This window comes from Chenopodium album, chromosome 16 (genome assembly GCF_948465745.1).
Source record: "Chenopodium album chromosome 16, dcCheAlbu1.1, whole genome shotgun sequence".
NCBI lineage: Eukaryota > Viridiplantae > Streptophyta > Magnoliopsida > Caryophyllales > Amaranthaceae > Chenopodium > Chenopodium album.
Window position 1 is genome coordinate 41,500,210 of NC_137849.1, and position 22,732 is coordinate 41,522,941.

At 36.2% G+C, this 22,732-nt stretch overlaps 1 protein-coding gene across 1 annotated transcript; it reads right to left on the bottom strand.

The window, feature by feature from the left end:
- Nucleotides 1–581: 581 nt before the first annotated feature.
- Nucleotides 582–16,929, bottom strand: LOC145586534 (protein ALTERED SEED GERMINATION 2-like). The gene is made up of 20 exons (XM_081643392.1): nt 16,668–16,929; nt 15,795–15,863; nt 14,830–14,907; nt 14,184–14,318; nt 13,999–14,106; nt 13,712–13,840; nt 12,382–12,497; nt 12,147–12,264; nt 10,011–10,116; nt 8,173–8,318; nt 7,902–8,069; nt 7,704–7,814; nt 6,368–6,479; nt 5,208–5,533; nt 4,735–4,825; nt 3,533–3,628; nt 3,358–3,428; nt 3,101–3,240; nt 1,742–1,917; nt 582–1,045 (listed from the first exon to the last, which is right to left on the bottom strand). Exons 1-19 carry the CDS (start codon nt 16,737–16,739, stop codon nt 1,836–1,838), a joined length of 2,274 nt encoding a protein of 757 aa, XP_081499518.1. The 5' UTR covers nt 16,740–16,929; the 3' UTR covers nt 582–1,045; nt 1,742–1,835.
- Nucleotides 16,930–22,732: the final 5,803 nt, after the last annotated feature.

Below are 22,732 nucleotides of genomic sequence, written 5' to 3' on the forward strand. Positions count from 1 at the left end.
ATTAGAGGTGATCAAAAATTCGGGTCGGGCCGGGTCTTAACATAATATCTCGTGCCCAAACCCGGAAAATATAGCGGGCTTTTCGGGCCAGATTTGGATTTTTAACTAAAAACACATTTTTAGGCTTGTTCAAACCCGCCCTATTTTCGGGCCGGGCCGAAGTTGATCACCTCTAATTATCATTTTTTTTTATTAATATTATGGATGCTCTTTAGATATATATAAAGAACATAAAGTTGGGTTTTTTTTTTTTTTACAAAATAGCTATATGTTCTTTACAAAACAATTATATGTTCATTATAATACAACTACATGTGATGCTTTTTATGAAATAGCTATATATTCTTTACAAAATAACTGTATGTTCTTTACTGAACAACGAAATATTCATTCCGCCTTCTTTAATAGAAAACGAATGCACGGAGCATCGTGCATACGCCTCCATGGAAAAAATTTCAGTCCTTAACGGTTAAACGCAAGGCAAATAATTATTGTAAATGCTTTGTTGTTCTGCTTAATAGAAAATAGAAAGCCGAAAGCAGATTATTCAAGGGGTTAGAAAGATTTGCCAGATTTGCCTATGCAATCAACTATTCAGCCTACTAATATAACAGAAATTTATTTACTTTACAGTAGAATTGAGCCCAATTAAAATTACACGATACAAATGTCCTATGTTGAAAAAAAATAAAATAAATTATTGCCTGTACTGTTTGCCCAAGCTTATTGTTAAGTACAGAACAATTTACATAGACAGCAAATTACAACCATATACCTTAGTATTGGCTTTTCGACCTCCAGTCAGCCGCTCAGCACAAAAAAAAAAAAAAAAAAAAAAAAGGAAATTGTATCGGTGTTAAAAAAAAAAAATAATAAAAAAAAAAAATCAGCAACATGTTGAAACCATGCTTGCTTCAGTGCTTCACAATATACAACCTAGGCAAGCTGCAGTAAAACCCATGGGTGATTATGCTTCTTATATCATCGAATTCTTCAGGCTGAAGATAGTTGGCTAGCAACAGACTGAGAATGAAAGATATTTACTCTGCATTTTCAGGAGAAATAAAAAGATTAATAAGCATCTTCAAAAGACATGTATTAGGACATTATAAACTTCTTTAAAAGGTTTTCATCATACTGCTTTGCATAACCTACAATTATTCCCTTTAAAGTCCAATATAGCAGTAAACATTAATGCAAAAATGAGTGTACCTTGATTATTAAAGGTGTTACAAAGATAAAACTCCCTCTATTTTATATTACTTGACCATGGAACTTTTCTCATTCCAAAAGATTTGTCATTTAAAATATCAAAACACTATTACTTGCTGTTCAAAAAATTAGTGTACGTGTAGTTTAATATTTGACGATTAGGTATAAAGGTCCAGCTTCAGACAACAAGCTGGTATTGCAGCTACTGTGTAAAAAATGGAGAGTGAGAAAATGTAGGGTTTTTTTTTTTTTATTAAATAAAAGAAAAGGATACCCCCTCAATGAATATTGGCTAAATGTGTCCTATGGCTATGAGCATTAGTGCTCCATCCTGGCTCGATAATCTCTGGTTGGCACCCTAATGCATTCTGTAAAATTTTACCTGGGTCATAGGATCCTAATATATATCTATTGATATTCATCTAGACCTATCCATTTAGATTAAAAACAATAGATGAGAGATGTTAACCATGCAATATCCACACAATGGATCATGAAAGAACTGAAACAAAGAAGCTGAAACTCTTACCAAGAACTTTTACAGGATAATGAGATGCAGGGAAGCTTATGGCACAAAACTGTAGTCAAATCTACCAGAGACTAGCCTTGAAAATGGAGGGGAACTAGCTCTGAGCGCATTCAAAGGGATGCAGAGTTCCTTCGGCAAAATCATGCATGCGAAACCTCTCCAACAGCTCAAGTGGCCTGTACAACAGAAAATATATAGGTTAAATTTTAGAACAATACGACACCTATACAAAATGATGTGGTAATCAGATTCATCAGCAGGACATTAAATGATAAAAAGCTGAAGTAAACAAACCAATGAGAGCTACAAAATCTGTAAAGTCTGCAGAAAATTTCGCAATATGAGAGTTACATAGTTATGACTCAGTTAATAGGGAACTAATCTTCAACCCTCGTTTACTAGAGGGGGGAAAACAGACAACCCCCCACCCCAACCCAAAAAAAAAAAAAAAAAAAAAAAAAAAAAAAAAAAAAACCCACCACACACAAAAAGCCTGCAACAATTAGAAAGGCAATTATTTTCAAGAAAATTACAGCTTAAACCGTGTCAAAGCTAGCCTATCTGGGCAATTTTCTGATTTCGAAGTAGACAAATTCAGCAATAGGCTGAGCAAAAACCAGTGGTAAAGCCTTAGGTTAGTATGGTTATAAAAGTCCCACTTTATGGAATACAGAACTTAAGACTTTCATGTCCAATTCATTTAAAACTCGTATGGGGAAAAATCACAGAAACCTTCAAGTTTTATGAGTACAAATTAATCAGATACAAGGCAACTGGTCAAATCTTCTACGAGTACATTTTATGAGAGACTAGAATCACAGCATATAATTTGGATACAGACCAAAACTCTGTTCAGCTTCTTAGCTTATCCTAAAGCTATAAAAGTAGAAAGTATATAACTTCGTATAAGTATTAGCAAATTAAAAGTTAAGATAAAGTTCAGTGCTTGCATTACAGCTGCAAAACACCCAAAGAAAACACTAGAAAACACCATGCGGCACATGAAGGATAATGACATGGAAATAGAGTCATGACTTAATTACTAAACAGGGTTTGTTTTAAAAAAACTTCTTGATCACCATCTTGTTTAACAGAGGCTAAAACTCATTGTTTCCCTAACAGGAAAGAAAGGCATCCTAACAGCACCATAATGGAATAGATTAACCCTTCAAGCCTTTGAGTTTAACATAAGCACCAGAAGTGGCAAGAGGCGACTAAGGAAACAAGACCGGTGTGCTACAGCCACAACTAAAGGGTCCTTTGGCATCAAAAGAAATCAGGATTTTTATTGTAGCTGTCTAATAAATGTTTGTACTCAATAGCTTCACGCCTTCACATGCAAAAGTGCATAAATCTTACAGAATAGCTTCACGTGTCTGGCATAATCTGCGTTGATTGCCTTCCATTGCTTCCAAGACATTAGCTGCATCAGAACCTTCTGTATCAAGATCGGCTGAACCACCTGCCACCGATGGAGTGGGAGCACTCGGAGTCCAAATCTAGAACCATTTTCGCAAATATAATCAATCAATCACTTAACTACACATAGTAAACAATCGGAAACAAGCAAAAAAAAAAAAAAAAACTGCATCATTAGGCCTTTCCAGCACACTCACCTTTATTGTGTTATCAATTCCGCTAGTAGCCACAACTGAATCAAATGGATGGCACTGGACACAATTTACCACTAAAAAGATAGGAAGGGATGAGAAGTACAATATAGCAATAAGATTTTACCCTGATGAGAATAAACATCGTCCTATGAAAAAATCAAATTATGGAAAGCTTTACCAGCTTCATCTCCAACAAGCACTTTGACCAATCTGCCAGTTTTCTTTTCCCAAATATACCATTTGCCATCATCACTTCCACTGGCAATATAATCACCTACAATCAATAATACTAAGTTACCAAAAGGGTATCGCTAGGTACATTATGAGCACCTTAAAGGAGCCCCATTTAAGCAGCAGGATAATCATTCATTCACAAATGTTAGCAGTAAGACTGCAGAGGCATGTATAAGGGTTGAAAAAGGTACAAGGTTTAGGCCACATAGCACAGGTGACCAGAAAGACAAACCAACTGACTCATAGGCAAAGAGCAGAGTGAATGAATGAGAGAAGAAAAGGGGGGAAGCACCAGAAAAAGTTCAAAACAACATCAATTTGAAATATAAAAATAAAATTTCAAAACAATACAAACTTGTGCAAGGTACTCCAAAAGTAATTATTCATCCATTATAATTATGGGGCTATTCCTGCCTTCTTGACACACTACAAGAAGATCATCATACAACTTAAGATTTTTCCAAAATTATAATAAAGGGTTCATTTCATTGCCCCAGTCCTAGGATTGTTACGAGTAGATAAGCTTCAGGAAAGAGTTTTTGATACTTCTCTACCTTGTTCGTTTGACACTTTTGGGGTGACATCCTGAGATGCATGTTTAACCCGAACTTCTGGCAGAATTACAAGTCACAGCATTTAAAATTGCAACAAATGGATAGCAGCACTTCATAAACGTGGCGATCATAATGCAAAGTTTGAGTGATTTTCAAAAAACAATTCAAATTCTTAATTGTCCAAAGTAATATGTAGTATAAGTTAGGGGGTTTACACAAACAAAAAAAAAAAAAAAAAAAAAAAAAAAAAAGGGTGTAAGGCAATGTTATCCTCAATTTATTTAAATAATACTCAGAAAAAATAAGTAGCCGAGGATAGCAGAGCCCAAATCTGGCTAACAGCATTCTGTTTTATAAAGAAGTATACATTATTTAATTAAAGGTCAATACTTGGCCTTCTCCAAGTTTGGCTCCCAAGTCCCAACCCAATAGTACAAGGCCCATTCATGACACTAATTACATAGAAATTCACTACAAGATATTAAATTTCAATAAAAAAAAAATAAAAACAGAATAATACTCATCACTACAGGAGTCAAGAATAATATATTGATAACTTTCAATCGATAACATAACAAAAAGTACAGCATACCATTCTGACCCAAGAAACTAGCCTGTTTTATGTCTGTTCCTACATTACAGTGACCAACATATCTCTGTTTCATATCTATGACTGCTTCTGGCTGCAATTCAAGAAAACTCTTAAAGTCAGGACAATTACCGACCAAAATTAAAAAATTAATCCACATTGCTCATACTGTAATGACACTGAGAAACAGCCTCTACTTGAGTGTAAAAGCAAGATCAAAAAAGGACTGTTCACTACAGTACGTAAGAATAAATACTTGAACATTAAAAAATTAAAGTAGATGCCATTTGAACAGCTGGTTATACAGCATCAATAGGTCATCACATACACAATTCTCAAGAAGTATGGCAAAGAAAGAAAATTTGATCTCATCATGCCTCTAAAAAGTAACGTAGTGCGTGCGTGCGTGTGCGTGTGCGTGTGTGCGTCTGTGTCTTCATGCATAAGGCTAAAAGCTGGTTTTAGTTAAAAAAAACCTGATAACTTGTTCTGTCATTTTGGGAAGAAGATGGAGATCCACAGGAGCCATTAGAACTACCATCTTTTCTATGAATCCTCAAATTCAGACTTCCATGAACCGATTCAACATCACGACCCTCATCACCTGACATTGATGTTTCAAAATCCAACTCTAGTTCTTCATCATAATCAGAATCTTCTCTGTCAGATCTAGGACCATCTTGTGAAGCATCACTATTAGCTTCTGAGCGGTAAAGTATGTCACTTAATGATATTACTCTGCCAGCACGTGGTTCAGTCTTGGATCCCACATCATTCAACTTCTTATTCTTTTCAGCTTCAGCTATTCATGTTTCGAAAAAATAAAATAACATCAGGTACAAAACACCAGCAACAAAACAGAGACTAAGGCAAACTTTCAAGTCTTCAAGTCCCAACACTTCAACCAAAGTTGACAACAGTAAAGTCTATGCCAGAAACAAGAAGAAAAATGGAATTGCGCTTTCAACAAACCAATGTTTGAATGTTGCAGCAGTTCAAATAATACTATATACCAATGATTCAAAGACCTAAGGAGAGGAAAAGACTCGACTAGCAATACAACTGAATACAAACATCATCCTTGCAACTCTAAAGTGTAAAACATGCAGAGATGCAAGTGACTTCTCAAATATTTGCAACTTTTCAACTTCATGTGTCCCACACTGAGTGCATACATCTCTAACATAACAGTAATTAACACTTCCTCACAATGTCCCTAACTCCAGAGGCTCCTTCTTGAATGCTGAATTATCAACACTCTGTCAACACAGAGCATAGGATATACAGCATGTAATTCTCCCAATAACAACAATTCCTTCATAAAAAGAATATTCAATTTGATTACTTCATCTCAACAAAGTTAATATTTCCTTCTTTTAAGAATGATTTTCACTTATCGATAGATAGAATGACAAAGAGGCCCGCCGATATACAAAACAGCAACCCAACACATTATAAGCAGCAGCTTGTTGATGTTGCCAAACACCCATCATCATCAAAAGTAATAAAAAATCATGCAAGATAAAAGCTTCAAGAGGCAACACTCAACAAATCATCCCCTGCCTGATTAAAAAATGGTAAACCCGAAAACCTAACTCAAAGAGACAAAATGTAACTATAAGTTTTACACACAGACCTGCTGAAAGCTCCTTTCGTATACTTTCTACCCTATCCAATGCTTCGGCTCTTGAGGGATCCAGAGACTGAGCTGCAAGAGCAAAATCTAGAGCTTCTTTATGCTTTCCCAACTGCATACAAGGATGATGAAACAAAGTAAATAAATTAACAGCGCCAAAACTCCTTAGGAAATTAAAGAATCAGCAGATCCAGAAAAGGATAGGCTGTAGTCCGAAAGGCATAAGTATAGGAGAAATCCTTATGTGCAATGTCCGTAACAATTTTTATAGCATTTAATATGAATCATCTAAAACTTCTGACATCATAAAGTTTATGCTTACCATGAACTTCTAGATCGAATTTGTAACAATAAAGTAAAATGAAACAGGAATTCCAAGGTCTCAGCACCTTTAAAGATAGAGGCCCATGATTTAGTCCAGTATTTTTGGAAGTGAAATTCTCAAATACCTCCAAATCTGAAAGGTGTTAAACACTTTGAAATTTGTATCCAAAGTATGAAAACTTTGACCATGAATTCTTACTATTATACACTTTGGATATCAAAATTTTGCATGGGATCTTGTTAGATTCGCCAAAGGGTTGCATTAGAGTTTATGTAAATAGTATGCATCAACATTTTTCAGATTTGGAGGTAGTACATATTTATACGATAACAAAGAAAAATCCTATTTGGAAGTGACAATCAGTGCCAAAAGATTCAATTTCAATAAATTTTTATCATCAAAATGTTCGCCCTCTTTCAAGGTCCTTTATAGTTGACCTAGCATCCAATATGGATTGCCTGAACATCGGTATCTGAGAAATTGTCTAATCCATTACTATACACTGGTGGGAAATTTACACTATAAAGACACGTCTCTCAAGAGGAGAACAAGACTAATTACTTTCAAGGTATCAGCCTTTTCTTGATTGTTGATTTCTTAAGAAAGTCTTTGACCGGCAACATCAAATTGATCATCCAGAAGAATATAATATCCCAAATCAGGCTTAACACATCACTAGTTTAATTATCAAGATTAGAAAAGTCAAAGTACTTTTATATTTGGATTACGGCAGTCATATTTCAGTATTAGAAACCAATGCCTTATTTGTTGTTAAACACAAATATTTCATATTAGCCAGGCAGTTGTCCCAGATTGAGGGTGTAAAAGAAATTCTCTCTTAATTATTTTTATTTCATAGAAAATGTGCAGTCATTAGTGGATATCTCTAGCTAAAAATGGGCTAAACTGAAATTATCAAATCACTAAGCAACAATCTTCTAATTACCAAATAAATGATCTAATGGATATACCAAATGCCAGAGGTAGGTAGCACAAAAAATGGATCCTAACCTGAGATAGAGCTTCAGACATGCAGAAACGTGCTTTAAATGAAGATGAATTAATTTTCTGAGCTTGATTCAAATCCCTAACAGCCATGTGGGCGTCACTTTTCCACTTCCGCTGGAAAATGAGAAGTCGTCAGCAATAAGCATGGCCCGAATTAGAAACACAAATATCGCCAACATTAACCAAAAATTTGAGCTAAACCTGAAGAAACAAGGCAGCACGTGTACAGAGACAATCATGCCTAAGCTGGCGATCAATTTTATAACCTCCATCCAGAACTTCATTACATGCTTCAATTCCATAATAATACTTTGCTCCCTCTTCCAAACATGTTTTTGCAATTTCCATCAGTTTTTTGCACTTGCCAATCTGTGAAGATATTGTTCAAAAGTTGATCACATTGTACTACTCAGGAGAATGTGAACAGTAAAAAGCCAATTCTTTAAAATAAAATATAAAATGAAAAAATTACCTGCACGGTATCATAGCTTTTTGCCATGGAGATATTTTTAGAAGCAACAGCTTCTACAGGTGAAAATTCTACTCCATCAAGAACAGGAGAAAAGGTCCAATGCTTTGCAACATCTCCACATGTGTACTGCATAGAATTTTCACCGCCTGCAAACACACCCAAGGAAAGAAATAATATAAAACCATAAAATGAGGAAAAACAGAGTAATAAACTGCAGTCTCATAGGTTTGAGTGTGTGTATGTGTGTGTGTGTTCGCGAGCGCGCGTGTGTGTGGAAAAGAGTAAACAAGTTTAAAAGATGCTCAGCAGAGTTAGTTTCGCCCAACATAAATTTGCATTTAAAAAAAATTCCCAAATTCCATGCCAACCCATGGCCTCCCTTCTCTCCCCCCATCCTCCCAACTAGGCAACTACTACGGTACTACCTATGTTTTGCAACATCTCTGCATGTGTACTGCATAGCGTTTCCGCCACTTGCAGCCACCCCCAAGAAAAGGAGTAATATAAAACGAGGAAAAACAGTGTGTATGCTCGCATACATGTATTTCTCCAAGTTTGAAAGATGCCCGGCAGTTAGTTTGACCCAACCTAAATTTGAGTAAATAAAATTCCCAAATTCAATACCAACCCCATTCCCCAACCCCCCTTTTCCCCAAAAAAAAAAAAAAAAAAAAAAAAAAACAAAACAAAACAAAAAAAAACTAATCAACAGCCACCTATGGTAACTCTGATTCTACATATCAGTCACTCTAACATGGGTATGGACATTATCCTTTATCATAGACAAATAAGATGGAAATCTATAGTACTCCACTACTCCTAAAACCCAAGACAAAGACGTATTACCTCGCCATGTGTTGCCGCCTGTTCTCTACCCACCAATCCTCGCATAAAAAATGAAACTATCAAGACTCTAACCTCTCACTTTAAAAGCAAAGAATTTACAAACTCATCTATTCAAATTTATTTGGTTTATTTATCATACCAAAGCTATAATATTCTGTAATTGAAAGAGACTATAATCCGATGGATAACATATACACATTATTAAAATATTAATTAATTGTATGTCCTTTATAACCAATTGTGTTAAGTAAATAAAATTTCTTTCAATCTTACATTACATATAAATAATATAATACCCCGGGGCATCGCCTAGGCCACTAGTTTTGCATAAAAAAAAGCAGAGCCAAGCACTTAGGGCACATACCCATGTCTGACACAAGAACCTAAGTCAAAGTATCATACCAACGCAAAATAGAATAGAAATATATGGCCATCACTGATTGTAGCCTTAGTTTCATAGAACATCCATGAATCTTAGGTCTAGATAAGATATAGCATCTGGTTGAATATACAGGTGCAATACCGTACAACAGCAGAAATGCATCAGAACCAAGACAAGTGCACTCATATCAATGATTTTAAAATTAAATAAATTCATTGTAATTATCAGCTCCATAGTCCCTTTTCAATGAGCATTTTTTATAAGAGCAAAAAATTTATCTTCTAGCAGATTGACTATTTCAATAACCAGATTTTCATGTGTCACAATTCACGAATTCATGCAGAATTACTCAAACTTTATGCCAGACTTCACAGACATATAACATATTTATTTTAGAAAATGATCGATAATTGGTTCCTACTAAGGGTTTCTACAAGAAGTGCTGACAAAGAAACAAAGAATATTTTCCTGAAACCAAATGATATGAACACTTAAAATTAGCATAAGCTCTCATTAGAGGTCAAATTTATCCAAATCTTTGAAGTTGATGACACTGCTCCAGACAGCATGAAATTGAGAAAGCATAAATAAGGTAAATGCAACAGTAAACCTTGCTTCAGGTCCATCAAGTAGACATGCTCTCCACTATAACTTGTAAGAACTTCTTCGCCATTAGGACTAAATGTAACATGAGTTAAATGCAAGCTTGATCGTCCCTGAATAAAAATTGCACAGTTAAATAAGATTAGAGGTTAGCAAAACGAAAAATACTACTTCCTCCGTTTTTTTTTTTTTTTTTTTTTTTTTTTTTTTTTAAAGTTGACACATTTCTTTTTTTCCACGTTTGTCAACACACTATTTGAATAGTTAATATCTCTAATTACCAATGAGTAAAAATTATAAAAAATTGATGTTATGAAGATATATTTTGAGATGATTCTAAGACCCCATATGAGTATAAGACTATGTTTTATCATAACTACAGATCACAAAAGCTAGTCAAAGTAGGATTTGTGTATAGTGTCAAAGTCAAAACGTGTCAACCAAAAAAAACAGAGGAAGTAATAAACAGTCCAAGAACTACAAGGAATGCGCATGTAAGAATTTATTAAATCAACCACAATGTACAGCGTTAAGACTGAATTAATCCTTCCACAAAAATTTTGACACCTTTCAGAAAACTGTAAGTCACATTTCTGTAAAAAGTCAAAGCTCAAAAATAAAGTGTGAAACGTTTTGATCTACTAATTAGAATTTAAAGCCCTGAAACCTAATCTGCACCAACCTACAACCTCTATAGAGTAGAAAATAAGGATAAAAAGTTGTCCTCTAAAGAGTCTAAACAGGTGCAAAAGTTAAATATTGACCTCCCCAATCGAGTAACTCTTGAAAGCCCCTGCTGCCTTAGCCCATAATAGCTTAATAAGTGACTTTGTCCCCATGACAATTGAGAAAACAAAACAAACTTCTGAGTTGACCCTTGAATCTGCTTTAGCAATTTAGCCACACACACCGCATGAATTCCATGAAAGCATTGCACCACAACTTCTTCTATTTATCCTAATTAAACCCTAGAAATATAATCTGCACCAATCCACAACCTCTAAAAGAAAAAACCTAGAATCCTTGTGCAAGCAAACAGGCTCCTGCAGAGGGATCTTGCCTTGTCAAAATGTAAAATATAGTGAAAAGGATTTCATTAGCAACTTGACTGGCATCCAGATAGCTGGTTAAGTAACAAAACCCAGCTTAACTTTAAAGCATGTCACTAGTATTATTCTTACCAGAAGCCAAAGCCCACATAAAATCCTTCACCTTAGAGAAACCTCACCATCCAAAAAATGTTTGCTACAGGAAAAGCTGGTGAGGGTGTTGAGTTGAGAAACAAAGAAACCATCTACAAAATAGAAGACCCTGATAACACCCTTCCCCTCTAACACACACCCTGAAATCCGCTGATACTAATTAAAAACCCAAAATCTCCCTCAAGGAAGAAAGATACTCTACTCCATATCTTGTAGTGGTCATCAGAAATGTAAGTCTCATTATGCCATCATCACAATAAAAAAACAGACACTACTACGTTATAAAGAGAGGACAAATGGAGTAACCAAGGGAAATAAGTACAAAAAAGCTGATCTCTTGTCCAAATATCATCCCAAAACAAATGCAACTATCCCCTATCTTGAACAGTGAACCTCACTAGAGATGAGAAGAAAGTGATGAAGTCCGAAATGAATTGCCAAGGGCACACATGTGTCACTCTTGTAGCTACCTAAGCATCCTACATTCCCCAAATTTTGATGCAGCCCATATTCTAAGATAACAAACCAACTAAAGGGCACTGGTTCAAGTGCAAACAAAGCAAAGAGAAAGCTATAAGTCTCTTAAGGTAGTACACTAAAGGCAAAGGAGACTAGGAGAGAGTTCAGTTCTTCTACAGAGATGGCAAAATAACCTAACCAAAGAAAGCAAGACCTACTTGCACAAATTTATTATGTTAATATAATGTCCCACTTCCTGGAGGTAGTTATCCAAGGAGACATATTTATAATTTTGCTTAAGAATTTTACCCATATTGGATGAATTTTCCAACGTGGAAAGGAATCTCTAGCAATGTCAGACTAAACCCATTTAAGAGTACCAGGATTGAATGCATATGAGATTACACTGCTACCAAATACTACCTAAGCAACATTAAAATTCAAGGAAAATTTCAAGCACAGGAATCATCCTTCATACTAACCCTCTCAGAGAGATGAATTGGGCAAAAATAGTTAACACAAGGAGGTGGTGAATTTTTTCTCCGGCAGGAAGACATTGGAGGCAGCATCCTTCTATCATACAAACGAGCAAATGCATCACTGCAAGCATTAAGCAACCAGAAAAATTGGCACAAATTAGCACAGCCTCTTTAAAATTCAACAGCTACAAAATAATAAAAAACAAATTCAGAGATTGATTGGATAGCTGAAAAGCACCTTCCTCCGACAAGAAGCAGATGTGGCCTTGTCACACTGATATCACAAGACTTTAATTGAAGTGGGTGTTTAGGAGGTTCAGCCAAGGACCTTTTTGCAGCACCTCGCAAGTCAAGCTGGCATGAAATCCTAGTTGTTAGTCAATGACACTTGAACAAAGCAAATTCCCCTGTCCCCAAACAAAGAAAGTTAGGCAGATATTTTCCCATAAATGAATAAACCTTCAGATACAATTCATTTCCCCATAATATATAGATATAAAAAACATTTAATTAGAATTAGAACAGTCGTATGAACAAAAAAGGCCTCCTTGGACTGCTATATCCTATAAGTGGCAGCAGGAAAGCACTATCCTTTTAAGATCAAAGTCAAACTTTCACATTTGAAATAAATATGATTAGATTTATCTCAGAAAACACTTTTACATAAGTATACCCTATAATTTTTACTGAAATATAAAGATAATAATTAAAAAAAATCCTAATACTAGAAAAATCATAAAAACTATAAGATCAATTCATTGTTCTCCCTTCATTATCAAATTAATTGTCTAGCATAGTCTCTTGGTAAGACACCATATAATTATCTTGTTACCTTATGAATCCATTTGTTTTGATGGAAAACATCTTCTTGGAAATGATTCTCCTTCGTGATTTTCCTTCATTTCTCCATTTTCCTTTATTTGTTCCGTTGAAGGGTGGAAAACAAGTTTTCTACAGGTGAAAAGTTACTTTCAACTTTCAAGTAAAGGAAATCCATTTTCTTTTTGTAAAGAAGGTATGACACATTTTCTTATTTACTCCTCACTTCTCTATGTTCTCTCCTTTATCCTTCCCCTCCTTTTTACTTCCATTTTCTTTTTTCTCTATAAAATTTCCTATAATCAAACGAAGGAAAACTATTTTCACAATAATGTTTTCAATTGAAAATTGATTTCTTTCGAAAATGATTTTTCATAAAAATGAAATATGTTTTCCATCAAAAAAAACGGAACCTTAATAGAAAGTTCACCTCACTTAATTTTTCAACCTGTAGGACTATCTCACTATCACTTTCTCTGTCTCTTCATATCTCATGTGATGTGGTCCATGTGGAGACCCCCGCTACTATCTCTTTCTCCCTCAATCATTTTTTTTTTTTTTTTACTTCTCCAATATCCAAAAATAAATAAATAAATAAAGGTCAAAACTACCTTACGATCTACTATTAATATGCTACCCAAGTCCAGGATGACAACAGTCTGACAGTGGAGGGAGTATCAAGTTCTATACATTATCACTACTATCATGGTAAGAAAATTGCAGACAGTCAAAGGGGATAGCAAACTCACTAGTACACTGCGGCATTCTTGATTGGAAGATCCAGCGGGAGGACATGAACAACCCTCACGAAGGTCATGCTGCCTCAAGGTTCCATCTTCACTGGCACTCCAGATCACATTTGGGTTTCCAACCTCAACCTACAAAGACCACAAGGACCACATATGTAAAAGAAGAAAATACTAAGATTATATAACAAAGCATTTTCAATTTTGAAACAATATTGAAGCCCTTGTTATCATATAAAGCAAATAAGGATTGCACAAAAGAAACAGGATGAAAGATAAAAATGTCTCACCGCTAATTTTTTGACTCTCTTAGTATGACACTGAAAATGAGCATAAGGAGTCATAGCCGTCTCTTCCACCCTTCCTCCACTTAAATAAGAGATATTGAACACACGGACCTAAAATCATAAGAGCTTGTAACCAACAATACTTGCCCATCCACGGAAAACTTCAAAAATTTAACACTATGTATTACCTCTGCATCACCAGCCCCAGACGCCACTTTCTCATCAGAAGTCTCAGGTATAAATTTTGTACAGAATATGTTGGTAGAATGGCCCGTATCAATGCAGTTCAAAAGCTTACGATCAGAGTATCTCCATATATTAATCTGTGAGCAACAATGTATTAAATAAATAGACATTCTGAAATGCCTTGGTAGTAAATCTCTGGGTTAATGCCAATAAGAAACATTCTTTGAAAAATAACATTCAACTTCCCCATCAGCTAGTTCAACCAAGGATGAGGTACCTAATGTTCTAGAAAATAGCAAAGTTCTTCTCCAAAATTTTCATTGTTTGACACCAAAAAAATAAATAAATACATAAATAAATAACAATAACAATAAAAATAAAAAAAATCTTGCAAAGGTATCCTTATTAAACAGTGATAACTTCTTGAATCCTGGTAAGTTACTGCACAACAGACTACAATTTGGGGAACAAATCTTCAAAAAATTACATTTCCGGTCCTTTTTGCTTCATAGCATTTTTTTAACTTTTTATTTTTTTGGGTTTTTTTTTGGGGGGGGGGGGGGGGGGGGACAGTCACCTTGCACCAAGGCGGGCCTATACACTGCCCAAGTCATGAAAAAGAAATTGAGATTGTGAAAAGAAAGTTACCTGGGTGTCATCTGATCCAGATATCAAGAGTGAACCTGTTGAGTTCCATGCAATAGTATTTACACAACCTGTGTGTCCCTGTAAGCAAAGTAAAATCAAAGTACATAAAAGACAGAAGCACAGGGAGTAAAAACAAGCTGCAAAATGTAAATCAAGAACAAGAAAAAACAATTCAACACTCTGTTGGTACTGTGCCATGTAATATATATCATGTCTTTACATGTTTTGGCTATTTGCACATAAAGATTTGCATGACAGAGAGACTCCAGCCAATTATTTGATTAACTTGAAGGTCAATGTCTGTTTTAAAGTCTACCTATCTTTGCACTAAATCAAGGATAAGAATTTATAGAATTCGCAGCAGAGGCGTCAACAATTAACTTTTACATAAGCCATCTTAACCATTGTCAATTGTCATTGGGATAAATTTCACATTTGAAGAGTAAATACTAAATAGTCTAACTCAACCCTTTATGACCAATATCTAAAGCTAAGTAGGAACTATATGGACAATAAATCAGCCAGACACTTGACAGTTGACACTGTATAGTTTTTTTGTTTGTTCTTACATAGAGGTGCTAAAATAATCAATGGACAACTGAATAATCGTTTTGCTTTAACACAATTTTAAACCTATCTTTTGATACTTTCCTTTAGAATTCCTACTCTTGCTTGGCAAAATATGTGGCACGGTAACAAATTTGAAAAGATTAAATTTTCTAGTGGCTACACGTTCACCAACTAACAACAATCTAAACTGTCAATTATAGTGTTGATAACACTATATATCTAGCAAATTTTACTGCATTTTGATAATCAGTGACATAAACCGGAAGAAAAGTAAAAGTAACCTTCACATTGTTTTGCATTTAATTGAAAAAATCAACACTCTCAAGCTGAAACATTATGATAACTACATAAACTTCATGAAAACAAAGGTGAAAATCTGGCTTAGCAGACCAAACCTCCATTTCCCTTTCCAATGACAGCCTTCGCACCATGGACGAGTGCATTTGTAAAGTATGCTTGACATCCTACAATACGAAACCAAAAAAATTACTAATTTTTGGCAGTAAAACAACTTTATACACACGTTTATATGCACATCAACCATGCTGAAAACCATAATTTTTCAGCAAAACAGTAGACCATTGCAACACCAGCTATACAACAGTCAGACCAAGATACTCCAATGAGTTCACAAACATCCTTCAAATACCTCGTTCAATGGGCTGATAAAACAATAATAATTTCACACGCTACAATTATCGTTGCCTACCAATATAAAGAACAATCAAGACACTTATTTTAGCTTCTGAATAATAGAATTTGATCAACAACCCTCCAATTACACTCTCCTACTTTCAGGCAAAAATTATTGCGACGACAGTTATACTAGTCAGGGCAAGATACTCTTCCAAGCTCACAAACATCCTACTAATATACCTCGTTCGATGATTAAAAAATAATAACAATCATACGCGCTACAATCATCCGTCGCATAATAACACAGAGAACAATCAAGAATCAGCTCTAACTATTTTCCTGCTTCCAAATTATACAATTCGACAGACATTAACCTTATGCTAACATTGTTACGAAGTATTAAATACATTCAAATTTACAACAATTTCAATCTCATACTTTCAGGCGAAAATTCACTTCCAAAATCAAACATTCAAAACACAAAATCAAAGCTGAAATCATTTACAACTGAAATCAAAACCAATCAAATCATAATCCAAAGCACAAAAAATGATCGAATTGAATAAAATAAAGAAAATGATCAAAATTGAATTAACAGTATGATTACACAATGAATAAGAGAGAGAATTTACATGGCGGAAGTCGATGTTACGGCTGTCAATGAAACTGGAAATGTTGCCGTCGTGAAAGGGGAAGGAATCCATAGTCGAGGAGAGAGAAATTCTGAAACCCTAAGATGATCGGTGAAGAAGACGAAGTAGTTAAGAATTGAAGCTGAAGAAGTAGGAGAGAGAAATAGAGAGGGAAACAATAACAGAGGGTTTTGTCACTTTTGTACTCCGTAGCATTTTGCTGGCGAGAGGGCCCCCCGTGTATTGTAGAACGTCAATCACTTGGCAATCTGGGACGTTCTTACGGAGAAGGGGAGTGCACTCTCTCCTTTTTATTTCGATTAGGATGGCTAATGGACGTCATAAGCCGTCTCTTAGCTAGCAATGCTTGGGATTATTAGAGATATTCTTATTTTCTACTCCGTAACTCGATAGATATAAAGAAACATTTCTCCAAAATGCGTGTATTATCAGTTTTATCACTTATTGTTCACTCTCTCCCCAGAAACCTTCTTCTGTGGAACAAGATTTGATTGCTCGATCCACCAAAAATCCAAAAAGAAAAAGTAATCATCTCATCTTCCCCTCTGAAATTCCAACTGCTACTGATACTCTAGTGCCTATTCCAAGCACCCCCCCTGTTCCAGCCTCTATGTCTTTCAGAGATATGGTGGCTAATGAGGACTTGAATAGGAACAATGCCCACAATGCTGATAATAGGAATTTGATCCAAATCGATGATGAGGATGCCTCTGATGATGATGAACCACCAGAGGGGGTTAATGATGACCCAAAATGCCCTGTTATTTTACTCTCAAAGGAGGAAAAAATCAGACTCCGGAAGCCTTGGAAACACACCCTAATAATCAAGATGTTTAACAGCAAGATTGGTTATATGTCTCTTATGAAGAGACTGAAAAAGAAATGGGAGTTAAAAGGAGGGCTGGTTCTCACTGATATCGGCCATGACTACTTCATTGCTGGATTCTCTAGCATTGGAGACTACAATCATGTACTCACATAGGGTCCTTGGATGTTAGATGATAACTATCTAACTATTCGCAAATGGGTGCCTAATTTTATACCAGATGATGCTCCAATGCGATTCCTAACAGCATGGGTTCGTATTCCTCATTTATCTGTTGAATATTTTGACACTGAATTTCTACATAAGATAGGGAGTAAAATTGGGAAAGTTATTCGAGTAGATAGTAACACTGCTATGGCTCGACGAGGACAATTCACGCGTTTAAGTGTTGAACTTGACCTCTCCAAACTTCTACTATCCAAATTTTGGCTCAAAGGTAAGGTCTGGCAAATCCAATACGAAGGACTTCGTATGATATGTTTCAACTGTGGGAAGATTGGACATAACGGAGAGCAATGCCAACTCAATGTGGAAGCCAAGGATGATCATATGGCAGTTGTAGACACCCAAATGTGTCTCCCCAAAACCAAACCCAGTGATGAATACCTTTTGCGTCGAATGATTATCGAACGAGGTGAAAGTGTGAAAAGTCAAGTGTTGCGGTTGGTTTTTATTAAAATTCTTTCTTTCTGTCTGTTTTCGAAAACAACTCTATTTTATGAAAACAGTCAATCCAGTTTAGTTTGGTCCACGATAGGGGTCCAATAATAGTGTAGTTGGATTGGGCTTGCAAAGACCTTTCCAACGATATATTATAAGCCCAATTCCGATGAATAATGAGGAAATTATGGCCAAAATACTAAACTGGGCCCGGTTGATCTTTACATGCGGCCCGATGATCTAGGGGAGGGCCCAATGTTAATTGTTATTCCTAAAGTTATTAGAATTAATTATAGTCTTCTAGAATTCTCTAGAAGGTTCTCTTTAATCCTAATAGGATTAGAATTAATAATTATATTTTGATAAGTTTTATTTGGAATAAAATATTATTTTATGAAAAATATTATTTCAGTTTTCATACGGACTTTACAAATCGATTTTGATTCATATGTGGACTCCGTGTTTGAAAGCGCGTAGAAATCCAGGCTGTCGCCAAACGACAGGCCTGTCGCCTGGCGACAAAGTCGGTTTTGCGGCGACAGAGTGGAGTTTTATTCCTTATCAAATTCTACCTCTTTCCGGACAGTTTTCTTATAAATAGGGTCCTAAACCTCCGTTTTTATTCATCGCCAATCATCATCAACAATCAATCATCTCTCTCTAAAGCTAGAAGCTTTCTCTCTCTATTCTTTTTCTAAACCTTCCCTCTAACAAAATTCCGCATTCACGAGATTTAGACACACCTAGCCAAGTTCGAAGTTGCCTTCGCCCTAGACGTGAAAGGTTATAATTTCTGAGGGTTTGGTCCCAAATCTTTATTTCAATTATTTAATTTAATTGTTTGATTTTATATTTTCCTTGAAGTTACTAACGCGTGTATTTTGTTATTAGAAAAAGGTACGATGCATCAAAGTATGTAATCTTATTGCTTTATCTCTTGTAGAAAGCATGTTTAAATTTGTTTAATTCCTAGTATCATGTTAGGATGTTATTATTGCTTTCTAATATCATGTTAGTATCATGTTAGGTTTAAAGCTTTGATCTTTATTGCTTAGTGACATGCTAGGGTTTGTTATTAATCTTGTTAGTATCATGCCTAGGATCTTGCTATTATTATGCTTTAGCGTTAACATGATTATTACAATTATGATAATGGTTATGATAATTATTATGTTGCTTGATATATATTATTGTTATTGCTTGATCACGCCTTTTATGCATGTATAAAAGGAATTTGTACTTGTAATCACGCTTAATAAGATAATTAATAATCTTGTTTAGGGCTAATTTGATTATAATTCAAGTGATCACCAATAATAGTTTTGCTTGTGCATTAAGTTCAACCAACATAGATAAACAGGTTTAGGGTTAACCTATTGATTGCATGTTAGTCAGAAAGCGCATATGAATACGAGAAGAATGAAGTAGAGGCCTATTTAGGGCAGGTTCAATCTCTTTTAGGTTGGATTTGTACCTTCATCCCCGAACCCTATTTGGTTCAAGACCTTTTGGAGTTGACGATCTCATGGATCGTTAAGGGGTGTAATCTTCACCTTGTGAACGGTTTACAAGTTCCTAAAACTTGTTGGCGACTCTTTTGCTCTAGCTTCCTTCCCTTTGGACGCCACCATGCTTAAGTCTATGATCACAGTGGGGTTCAAGCTTGGGGTTAATGGCTTGAAATATTCCTTACAGCAGTCCCTACTCAAGTTCCTACAACTCAACCAACCCCCACGATTGAGAAGCAGGACTATCGATCTTGGATGGTGGTGAAAAAACCACCACCAAGAAGGAGGCAGACCAAACCGGATAAGGCACAGGCTGCACCTGGAGGAGGTGGTCATCCCAAGCCTCCGATTTCAAATTCCCGGCAAAAAGTCAATGGTCAAAGCGTATTGCAAGGAGGCTCAAGATTTTCAATTTTGAATAATCAAGATAAGGAAACTAGTGAGCTGGAAGGAGATGATCATGGAAATTCTTTTGCCCATGATAAGGATAATTTTAATTCTCCAATTAAAGTCTGGACCCTTGTAAGAGACATGAATTATGGAGAGACCTCTCTGATTTTGCAAAAAATAACAATAAACCTTGGCTTTTAGCCGGAGATTTTAATGAGACTCGGTTTGATTGGGAACGAAGTTCAAGTTGTTCTGAAACATCACGTAGGAGCCGCAATTTTAATCATTGGATTCATGATAATCAATTGATTGAGGTGGAATTTTCAGGCCCTTCGCATACTTGGGCCAGAGGTAACTCAATAGATTCCGGAAGAAGTGCACGTTTAGACCGAGTTCTTTGCACAGGGGATTGGAGCTTACGATTTGACAAAGCGAGAGTTAAACACCTGCCTGCCATCCAATCTGATCACTGCCCTATTCTCATATCACCGAATGGTTTTGCTCCGCTTAAAGCTTTAAACAGACCCTTCCGTTTCCAAGCTGCTTGGATGTCACATGAGAAGTTTGAGGAATTCCTCTGTGATAAGTGGGATAGAAATGCGACTCTTGTCCCTTTATTGCATTCTTTTTCGAATGAGTTACAAGATTGGAATAAAAATGTGTTCCATAATATTTTTCGTGATAAGAGACAGTTGATGCTCGTATTCAAGGAATCCAGACCAAGCTTGCTCAACAAAGGAATTCTAGCTTAATCAAGCTAGAAGAAAAATTACGAAGAGACCTTGACACCGTGCTTCACCAAGAAGAACTTTTATGGTATCAAAAAGAAAGAGTCGATTGGTTGCAACATGGTGACCGTAACACCACCTTCTTCCACCTTAGCACTGTTATTAGAAGATGGAGAAACAAAATTGTGGCTATTAAAAATAGCAGTGATCAATGGATTTATGACAAAGAAGAGGTGAAGCGCACTGTGGTCAATTATTTTGCTACCCTTTTCACAGATGAAGGGGATGATACTAGCTACAATATTCCAAAAGGGGTGTGTACTGACCTTTGTGATTCGGAATGGGATTTATTATCTCGACCCTACACAAAATGTGATATTGATTATATGATTAAGAATATGGGCGCTCTCAAGGCTCCGGGCCCCGATGGCTTCCAAGCCTTATTTTTTCAGAAAAATTGGGATCATGTAGCTCTGAATGTGTATGCCATGGTGATGGATGCTTTACAAGGGAAAGGCCTGCCTGATAATTTGAATGAGACATTTATTGTTCTCATCCCAAAGCTAGATAACCCGGAACAACCCTCCCAATTTAGGCCAATTGAATTATGTAATGTGGCTTACAAAATCGTTACGAAGGCAATTGTGAATAGAATCAAATTGGTTCTGCCAAAACTCATAGCGGATTCTCAATCTAGCTTTGTCCCAGGTCATCAAATCACGGATAATATAGTGATTGTTAAAGAAGTACTCCATACTATGAAGCGTAAAAAAGGAGGGAAGGGGTACATGACAATTAAGATCGACTTTGAGAAGGCCTATGATAGGCTCAAGTGGGCATTTATCCGTGATACCCTTATGGAGATGAAATTCCCTATGGTCATGATTGAAGTGATTATGGAATGTGTCACTACCGCATCCATGAAGGTTCTTTGGAACGGGGAGAAGTCTGACTCTTTTCAACCTTCTCGTGGCATTCGTCAAGGTGACCCCTTATCACCATACCTCTTTGTTCTTTGTATGGAACGACTAAATCGAGTCATTGAGGAGGCTATCTTAGATGGGAGGTGGAAACCGGTGTGTGCGAATAGGGGAGGACCTTTGCTCTCGAATCTCTTTTTCGCCGATGACTTAATTCTCTTTGCTGAAGCTTCGATCGAACAAGTTGCTGTGATGAAAGATTGCCTCGACCGTTTCTGCTCGACCTCGGGACAGAGGGTTAGTTTACCCAAGTCAAGGGTATATTTTTCCCAAAATGATAATCCTACTGATCAGCAATCTATTTGTCATACTCTTGAGATGGAAAGCACTGAAGACTTAGGCTTCTATCTAAGGATGCCGACCTTAACAAGCAGGGTCTCAAGAGAAACTTATGCACACCTTTATGAAAATATCGATAGGCGCCTCATAGGTTGGAAGACCAAATACTTGTCTCTCACTGGCCGCATAACTCTAACCAAGTCCACCCTTACAACCATGTTAAATTACTCTATGCAAACAGCAAAATTGCCAACTACGATATGCGACGAAATTGATAAGAAGGCTAGAAGATTTGTGTGGGGTGGTTCGGATGAACAACGCCGCATTCACCTCCTCTCGTGGGATACTCTTCAATTACCACGGGAGAAGGGTGGTCTGGGATTAAGATCAGTGCGAGAAACAAACTCAGCTTTCCTCACCAAGCTAGGTTGGAGGGTTCTCTAGCTAGGAACCTAATTCACTGTGGTCTAGGGTGCTTCGATACAAGTATTGCAAGGGGAGATGTGACTTTAACATGTTTCAACCTTCGTCAAACATGTCAAATGTATGGCGAGGTATTACTGAGAATGCCTCCCTCTTAAAGAAAGGCTCACGTGTTACTGTTGGTAATGGGAAAAAAACCCTGTTTTGGGATTATTGTTGGGCAATGGATGAACCGCTTCGAAGTAAGAGT